Consider the following 9,063-nt stretch of genomic DNA (forward strand, 5'->3'; position numbering starts at 1 on the left):
CTGAATAAAACATCAACTTTACTTCATGTTAAATTCCAACTAAATTAGCTTTGTTACGACTATCAGCTATTTATTCTACTTTTATTGAATCGATTAGTCAAAACCACTTATGCTATTCCACTTTGAACTAAACAACTTCAAAACAAAGTAATGTACTACATTCGCTAAACACTATCAAATGGATCGAAAAAATATCATTCTCTTCCAAAATATTTTCATTTTCATATTTTTGAACATATTTTCTTTACTAATACCACTAGTATTTTCATATTTTTGAACATATTTTCTTTACTAATACCACTAGTACTAGATTAAGACCCGCGCCTTGCGCGAGATAAACATTATATATAAAAATTATTTTATGTATTATATGTTCTTACATATTATGAAATAATAAATATATATTGAATAATTAAAACTCAGTAACTATTACATATATAATTAAATTAGTGCGAATGTATAAATCAAATTTATTAATCCAAACAATTTTTTTAAAAATTTGATAGGATATGTAATTAAATTTAAATGATATTAACATACATATTATATTTTTAATATTAATGTCTATTAAATGATGCTTTCTACTCATATGTTTTTTTGATCATGTGTATTTTTAATAGCAAAAACTTTAAATTACTGATAACAAAATTTTCATTGTGGGATTAATAATTTTAGTAATTTATAATTTAAAAAAAATTATCAATGTTAGTTCAAAACTTTTATCAAAAATAATTATTCAAAGTAAATTTTGAAATTAAAATATTTATTTATTCAATATGGTTTATAGTTTAATTTAGAATGATATATATACATTTATATTTTAAATTTTAATGATTAATTAAGTTAGACTTTTATTTATATGATTTTGTAATCATTTTTATTTTGTCATAACAAAAATTTTAAACCATGGATCGCAAAATTTGAATGTGAGACTTTTAACAGTTTTAGTAATTTATAGTCATTTTTTAAAATTCAAAATATAACATATACAGAAAAATCTAAATTTTTTATAATATGGTTATTGTGATTTTTTTAAATTATTTTAATAGTTTAAAATTAAACAAATTTGATAGAAGATACATTATTTTTTTATCAGATCTTTATTATTCAAAATCATTAATTGTCATATATACTTTAGCCACATTAGGCAATTCCGTAATCTTTATTTAAGGAAATAATAAATGACATTAATAATGAATTTATGGTTAGTTTAATAAAAAACTTATTATATAATTAGATGGACCAACATATTTTTCTAATAATTCTAAGAATCATCCTAGTGATGACACGTGGCTACAAAAAGAAGTTGTAATGTTTCACAAAAGGGGATGGTATAAATGGTTAACGGAAGAAAAGAAAGGAGACCTTTTTGTTAACTGTTGTAAAATGGTATACAATGGGTATTGATGTAGTGCGCTCAACTGATCTTTTATGCGCAACGAGTAAACATATATTGGCTGTCAACATTTGAAGTTCTTCCATACAGTTCTCTGTAAACCTTAAACACTGTTACACAGATAGACGGGGAAACGTCAGTTCCGACGTCAACACTATTTTGCGGTCCCAATTTACATTACATATACTGATCATATATGATAAAACATACATTAACTCAAAAATTATTTAAATTTCATACATCAACTCATAATTTAAACGGAGTATTGACGTCTCATATGAGTCAGTTTATAATATTTTGTAATACAAAATGACATCAAATTTTTAAAAAGAAGGAAAACTTGCAGTTGACTAGAATCGAATAACTGTTTGTTCTTTATAAACCAGGTGTAAATATATAATAAATACAGATTTGTTTTTAGCCGTTACAAAGCTATTATAAACGTTTCTATAGAATATATAATAATTTAGCTTTGTTTTTAAGTTTTAGCTGTTACAAAGCTAAGAAAACCTTGTTTTGCCCTGAACCGTTTCTTAGTTTATATTATTATATATATATAGTCAACTATTCCTTTTAAGAGATTTGATCTTTCAGAATTTTTTTTATTATTTTACCATTCTATAAAAATGTTATACATTGTCCATAACATATATCTACTCACCTTGTTGTTGTCTAAAAAAACACACAATTTTCTGCAGTGATGGGTTCATTCAAGTCTGCTTTCATCGTCCTTTTAGTTCTTACTGGTAATTTCAAATTTCTGTATAATATGGGAAACTCAAAAGCTTCACTTCTAAACTATAGACAGATTTTATATTATTTATGAACGTAAACATTTAGATTCTAGTACTTATGTTTATTACATCTTGTACTGCAGTGGTGATATCCGTAACAGTTCAGATTGGTGAGGCGAAACGTATGTTACAAGAAGAAAAGTCTCTGCCGGTATTGGATCATCAAGTTTCCAAGCTGGTGGTTAAATTTTGTCCGGATGGTTGCCATTCCTTATGTTTTGCTACCACTTGTGGTTGTGTATGCCATCGGCCACCAAAACCATAAACTATGATCAACTAATATGAATAAAAAATTATGTTTTAACATTGCTTTTAACACTTTTGATTATTTCAAAAGATTATGACACTAATAAATTGATTAACTCTCATTTTATTGTAGTTACTAGTTTGTTTTTATACCTATCTTGCCTTTATTTTCTTTGTTACAAAAAATAGTATTTACGATTTTTCCATTATACAGTTTTTAAAAAAAAAATATTTATGTAGTCACAAGTTTTTTTTGACATATTTATTTCTCTTTAGTCACAGATTTACTTAAATTAGAAAGGCTTGCTTAAACAAATATGTCATGTTTTTGTCACAAACTTATTTCATTACAACAAATTTAATGATGATTTGACAGATTTAATTTTTTCTGACCACAAACTTATTAAATTTTGATAGATTTATACATTATCGATAGATTATTTATCTTTGGTCACAGATTTACTTCAATTTGACAGATTTAGTTAAGATTGCTAGATTTATTTTTCTTTTGACCACAGATTTATTTCATGTAAACATATTAATTAAAATTTGATAAATTTATTTTTCTTTTGCCATAAATTTACTTCATTCTAGCAGATTTAATTACAATATGATAAATTTTTTTCTTACCATGTATAGAAAGTTTGATCTTATTACATTTCTGTTCTATAAAACTTTAAGGATTTAATCTTTAATATTTCAGATTTTTTTTCTTACCATATATTAAAAGTTTGATCTTATCACATTTTCTGTTCTATAAAAACGTTATACTACATTATTTTTATTTTCAAAAAAAAAAACACGTTATACTACATTGTCGAGAACATATATATTGCCGTTGTCGAAACGAACACAATTTCCTGCAGTGATGGGTTCATTCAAGTTTGCTTTTGTTGTCCTTTTAGCTTTTACTGGTAAGTACAAAATTTTATATAATATGGGAAACTCTAAAGCTTCACCTCTAAACTTTATACAATTTTCTTTATTATTTATGATCGTAAATAATTAGATTGTGTTACTTATCTTTATTGTTGCAGTGGTGATAGCCGTCACTGTTCAGATTGTTGAGGCGAAACGTACGTTACAAGAAGAAAAGTCTTTGCCGTTAATGGATCTTCAAGTTTCCAAGCTGCCCACAAACGGTTGGTTCTTGTAAGAAACCTTGCGGAACCATATGTATTAGAGGCAGTTGTCATTGTGTATGTATTCCGCCACTTCCGCCACCAAAACTATAAACTATGATCAACTAATTAATGAATAAAAAGTATTTGTTTTAACATTACTTTTTAACACCTTTGATTATTTAAAAATATTCTGAGACTCATAAATTGATTTATATGCAAAATATACTAATTATCATTATCATACTCTAGACATAAAACTAGTGCTTAATTATGCGTTCGTCTCTCTCTTTACATCCCTCTTTTTAGGCTTTAAAATTATAGATATTACATAAAACTTTACAAGATGAGTTTGTTCAAACCTGGACGAGTTTCAAACTTACAACAAACACACATCATCTAATACATGGATGCATGTATAAATTCTCTATCAACAAACAAATGGAGAAAAAAACAAAGACGAATCAAGACTTCAAAACCAAACGATCCATCTTTATTCAGAGCAATATAAACTCGTATCTGGTCCCATATTGATTTAAGTGGATAGGATGTTTTGAAGAGAGACTCTAGCTTGTATCATCACCTTGAACAATCCTTCAAGTCTCTCTTCAACCTCTTCCATGGCTGACTCTACTTCTTTGGCTCTAACCAATGAACATTGAATCCATTCACTTACTTTCTCACTAATATCTTTCTCCTCTTCTTTGATGTTCCCTTGTCGTCGTCACTCGTCACAACGAGCTTCCCTATTTCAGTTTCCATAGCTTCAAGCTTGAGACAGGAGAAGCCTTTCTCATGATGGTGATGATCTATTTCTTTCTTCACAAGCTTCATAAAAATGCCCCAACCTTTGTGTTGATGATGACTCGTACTTTGTAACCCTTTCGGCGACGACAAGAACGACAACACCGTGCGCAAGATAAAACAAGTGATAACACTTGTTTCTTGCATCATTCTAATCAAAGGGCTAATCACTTGATCATCATCACCACACCAAACACAACGCTCCAAACACGCGTATGTCTCTTTCGGCATTACTATATACTTCTTAATCTTCTTATTGACATCTTCCCGTGAAGCCGTGTAAGCATCCATGTCATTCTATATATCATTATATCTAATTCTAATTTATTTAGTTTTTTTTTTTCATGGATCTTCTTTTATCTAGTTATGTCTCTTTATACATAAAACCAAAACGTAATTATCAGATTTCAAGAGTGATCATAACTCTTGCTTATTATATTCATCATATGACGTCGGATATGAGTTGAGTTTCTGTCTAAGACATCAAACACATCTCTGTAATCTGTATTATATAAATTCAATAACTAATAAGATTTATGTTATGAAAAAAAAATTAACAAAAAAGGAAAAGATTTATGTTAATAAGATTTAACCAATAATTTTTTTACCAATAAATAATTTTATGCATGTAATCTGTAGTACATAAATTCAATAATTAATAAGATTTATGTTAACAACATTTAACCAACAAAGATTTCTGTCCATAAATAGCCCAAAAACAATGTATAAAAAAGTATATTAAATCTACAGTTTAGCACAAAACTTTAATAAATCACATAAATCAATAAGAAAATTTGTTAATGTCGTCTACAACTATGTCCACCGACCCCATGAAGGTTGAAGTTCCACCTGTTCTAACGTTGCTGATGCTTCCTAACGAGTTGATATTGAGCTGCTTGGCCCGCGTCCCAAGATTGTACTATCCGACTCTCACCCTTGTCTCCAAGAGCTTCCGCTCTCTCATTAATTCGCCAGAGCTTTGTAAGACGCGTTCACTTTTAGCTCGCACCGAGAGTTGTCTATATGTATGGTTTCAATTCCAAAATGACGAGAACACACATTGGTTCACTTTATACCGGAACCCTTATCAAACCGTCGATGATAACTCCCAAACGAATAAATTAGGTGGCTATAAATTAGTTCCAATTCCATCTTTAGATTCTCCTCCCTCGGCCATGTCAGTTGTTGCTGCAGTTGGCTCTGATATATATGCCATTGGTGGAAGTATAGATGGCGTTTCTTCGTCTGGCGTCTTCGTCATGGACTCTCACTATCACACATGGTGTAAGGCTCCAAGCATGCATGTGGCTAGGGTGTCTCCTTCTGCTAGCGTTCTTGATGGAAAAATTTATGTGGTAGGAGGATCCAAAAATCTTGATTATACAAACTGGATGGAGGTGTACGATACCAAAACCCAAACTTGGGAGTTTGTACCGAGTCCTGGCGAAGATATAGACGGAAGATTTGGATACAAAAGCGCATCATTGGAAGGAAGTGTCTATGTGATGGATAGGGCAAAATATGAGACTTTTAAGCTGAATAAAGGTAGATGGAGAGTGGCAGACCAAAAGTTGACTACTGGATGGAGATGGGATTCGGGACAGTTTTATTATTGTGTGACAGAGAACGTGTTATACTATTATAGTTCCATAGATCTCTGTTGGTATGACTTTATTGATAGACTATGGAGAGGAGTAAAGGGATTGGAAGGAAGACTGCCTTGGTATAGAAGATTTAGAAATACTTATCATCATCGATTGGCAGATTATGGTGGAAAGTTGGTGTTTTTGTGGAAAGAGGATGTGCATACTGAGAATGTTCAAAACACAACATTAGTTTGGTGTGCTGAAATTTCACTTGAAAGACTACACAGATCGGAGATATACGGAACAGTTGAATGGTGTGATGTTGTGTTTACATATACGACGCAAGTTGATCAAGAAAATACGACGCAAGTTGAGTTAATGCATGTTATTGCTACTACTGCTTGATGAATGCTTGAATCTCCATTCAACATCAAATGAGCTAGTCATTAATATTTAATGCAAGTATGTTATTTTGTTTTGAATTTGTGTATTATATTAGAGTTTTCTGCAAAAAAGGAAGAAAAAAACTCATTTTACAAATTTACAGTTTTTTTGTAACATTACAAATTTACAGTTAATTTACAGAAAGTGTAAACTAAATTAAGTATCAAGTCGCAATTTAAATATAACATTAATATGAAATACTTTTTCGTTTCAGTTTTTTTTTTTGAAACACTACTTATATTAATTCAAACGTTCGAAACAAGGTTTGTTGCCGCCATAATGGCCAGCTCCGAAGATAAAACATTCTTCGCCAGTTCATCCGCTACACTGTTTCTCTCACGCGAGATCCATGTGAACGAGATGGATTCAAAAGAAGAGGCAATAGAATAAATGTCAGCTAAAATGCCATACAAACCAACTAGTGGGGAGCGCAAGTTAATAGCTTTGATCAGGATCGCCGAATCCGACTCACATCTAAGCTTGGGGAGGCCAATTTCTCTGCACTTTAGGAGGGCTTCCCTCATCGCCAGTCCTTCTGCTGCAAGAGGGGACTCAACATGCTGCGCAGTGGTCGAGGATTGGAAGACTCTCTCCTCTCGATTAGTTGTCCATCCCAGCCCTGCAATTTTTAAATTCTCGTTCCAGGCAGCATCGGTTCTCACCAAAACGCAGTCATGAAGCGGGGGTCTGGGTGGTAGTGCTTGTTTTGTTGCAGACAGCTGAATTTGGCTAGATATCCATTCTCGGGCGCAAGCGGTTGCTCTGGATATTGTTTCCTCCACCGTGATGATCTTTCCTTCAAAAACTAACTTGTTACGAGCTAGCCATAGTTGCCAAATGATCCAAAGGGCAAGGGCTCCTGTAGAAATTCAAGTCGGTGGCAAGTTTTTCCTTGAGCAGAAGCTGCTCCAGTTGCTCCTTAAATCTATGGATCCACTGTATTCAATGCTTGGGGAGACAGGGGCTGATTCCCAAACCTGTCTAGCAAAGTCGCAATGAAAAAGCAGATGATCAATAGATTCAGGTAGATTACATCGTTTGCACTGTCCATTGGTGTTGATTCCCCGGGCTTTGAGAGCTTCGCCCACAGGTAGCGCCCCATGAAGCGCTTTCCAGATGAACAGCTTGATCTTTGGTGCTGTTTGGATTTTCCAAACATTCTTCTTCCAGTCGTAGGATGCATCCTCCGTGCTTACTGTATCCTCTGCGGTTCGAGAAGAGAGGACTGCAGCATAGCCGGTTTTGGTAGAGTAATCTCCTGTGTCAGTGCTCAGCCATGAGAGATTGTCCGGAGCCCCGGTTAAGCTTGGCTTAATGGCTAAAATTCTCTGTTCCTCAAATGGGAGCACACGCTGGATCATCCCAATATCCCATTCATTTCGGTCCGGGAGCATGAGGTCAGACACTGTGAGATGTGAGAATTCTCTCGGTGGTGGTCCCATGGGTCTCAGCTGTGTGGAGCAGCTGAGCCATGGTTTTTCCCAGATGTTGATGCTAGAGCCATTGCCTACTTCCCATCATGCGGAGTTGACAATGATATCGCGTCCAATCAAAACTCCACGCTAGCCATGCGAGACAGCAGTTTTTCCTGAGCATTCTAAGAAGCTCTCCTCACTGCAATATTTTCCAAGTATAACTCTTCCAAGTAGGCTGTCGGGATGGTTGATGATTCTCCAGCTCAGCTTTGCGAGGAAAGCTTCATTAAAACTCTGTATATCTCTGAAGTTTAAACCTCCACTATCTTTCGGTTGCACCAGCTTAGACCAAGCAATCCAAGCCATCTTCTTATCTCCTATGTTTGTGTCCCACCAGAATCGAGTCAACGTTGATTGAATTCTCTTGCACAGAGATATCGGTAACTGGAAACAGGACATGGCGTGCGATGGAATGGGAGATAATACACTGGTGAGCATAGTCATCTTTCCCGCAGTAGATAAGAACCTGTTTGACCAGCCACATGCTTTTTGCTTTATCCGATCCACAATAGATGAGAAAAGATCTCGCTTCTTCCTTCCAAATAGCTCTGGGAGTCCGAGGTATTTGCCGGTACCTCCCTCTTTCTGGATCGAAAGAGCATCCTTGATAGCTGATTTGAGAGCTGTCGGTGCGTGCCGAGAGAAGTTAATCGAAGATTTTCCTGTGTTGATTGACTGCCCGGAAGCCTCCTCATATCGCTTCAGTAATCGGCATAAAGCCTCGCCATTTTCCTTGCTTGCTCTAAGGAAAAACATTGTGTCGTCGGCGAAGAGGAGATGGTTGAGGCGAGGACACCCTCGTGCTACACGGACCCCTTTAAGGGTTCCTTCCTCTTGCGCTTTGTTACATAGACCCGAGAGGACCTCACTACACAAGATAAAGATGTATGGTGAGAGAGGGTCTCCTTGACGGATACCTCTACTCGGTGTGACTCTTCCTCTAGGCGAGCCGTTAATGAGGAAGGAGTAAGTAACAGTAGAGACACACTGCATAATCCATTTGATCCACTTCGGGTGGAAACCGAGGCGTTGAAATACCAATCTGATGAAGTCCCATTCGAGCCTATCGTAGGCTTTGCTCATGTCGGTTTTAACCGCCATAGATACTCTCTTCTCAGCCTTGGACGTCTTGAGATAGTGAAGGACGTCATGAGTGATGAGGACATTGTCCGATATTGCCCGGCCTGGGACAAAGGC

General features: G+C 34.5%; 1 protein-coding gene and 1 pseudogene across 1 annotated transcript; one reads left to right on the forward strand and one right to left on the reverse strand.

Moving 5' to 3' along the window:
* Positions 1-4,085: 4,085 nt before the first annotated feature.
* Positions 4,086-5,066, reverse strand: LOC106303457 (annotated as a pseudogene).
* Positions 5,067-5,146: 80 nt separating this feature from the next.
* LOC106303458 (putative F-box/kelch-repeat protein At3g43710) lies at positions 5,147-6,352 on the forward strand. Its single transcript, XM_013739719.1, has one exon. The coding sequence runs from the start codon at positions 5,162-5,164 to the stop codon at positions 6,350-6,352; it is 1,191 nt and encodes a 396-aa protein (XP_013595173.1). The 5' UTR covers positions 5,147-5,161.
* Positions 6,353-9,063: the final 2,711 nt, after the last annotated feature.

Source organism: Brassica oleracea, chromosome C7, assembly GCF_000695525.1.
Source record: "Brassica oleracea var. oleracea cultivar TO1000 chromosome C7, BOL, whole genome shotgun sequence".
NCBI classification, from domain to species: domain Eukaryota; kingdom Viridiplantae; phylum Streptophyta; class Magnoliopsida; order Brassicales; family Brassicaceae; genus Brassica; species Brassica oleracea.

Excerpts from the sequence above, each read along its gene's own strand:
- LOC106303458 (XM_013739719.1), top strand. The coding sequence starts at position 5,162 with ATGTCGTCTACAACTATGTCCACCGACCCCATGAAGGTTGAAGTTCCA.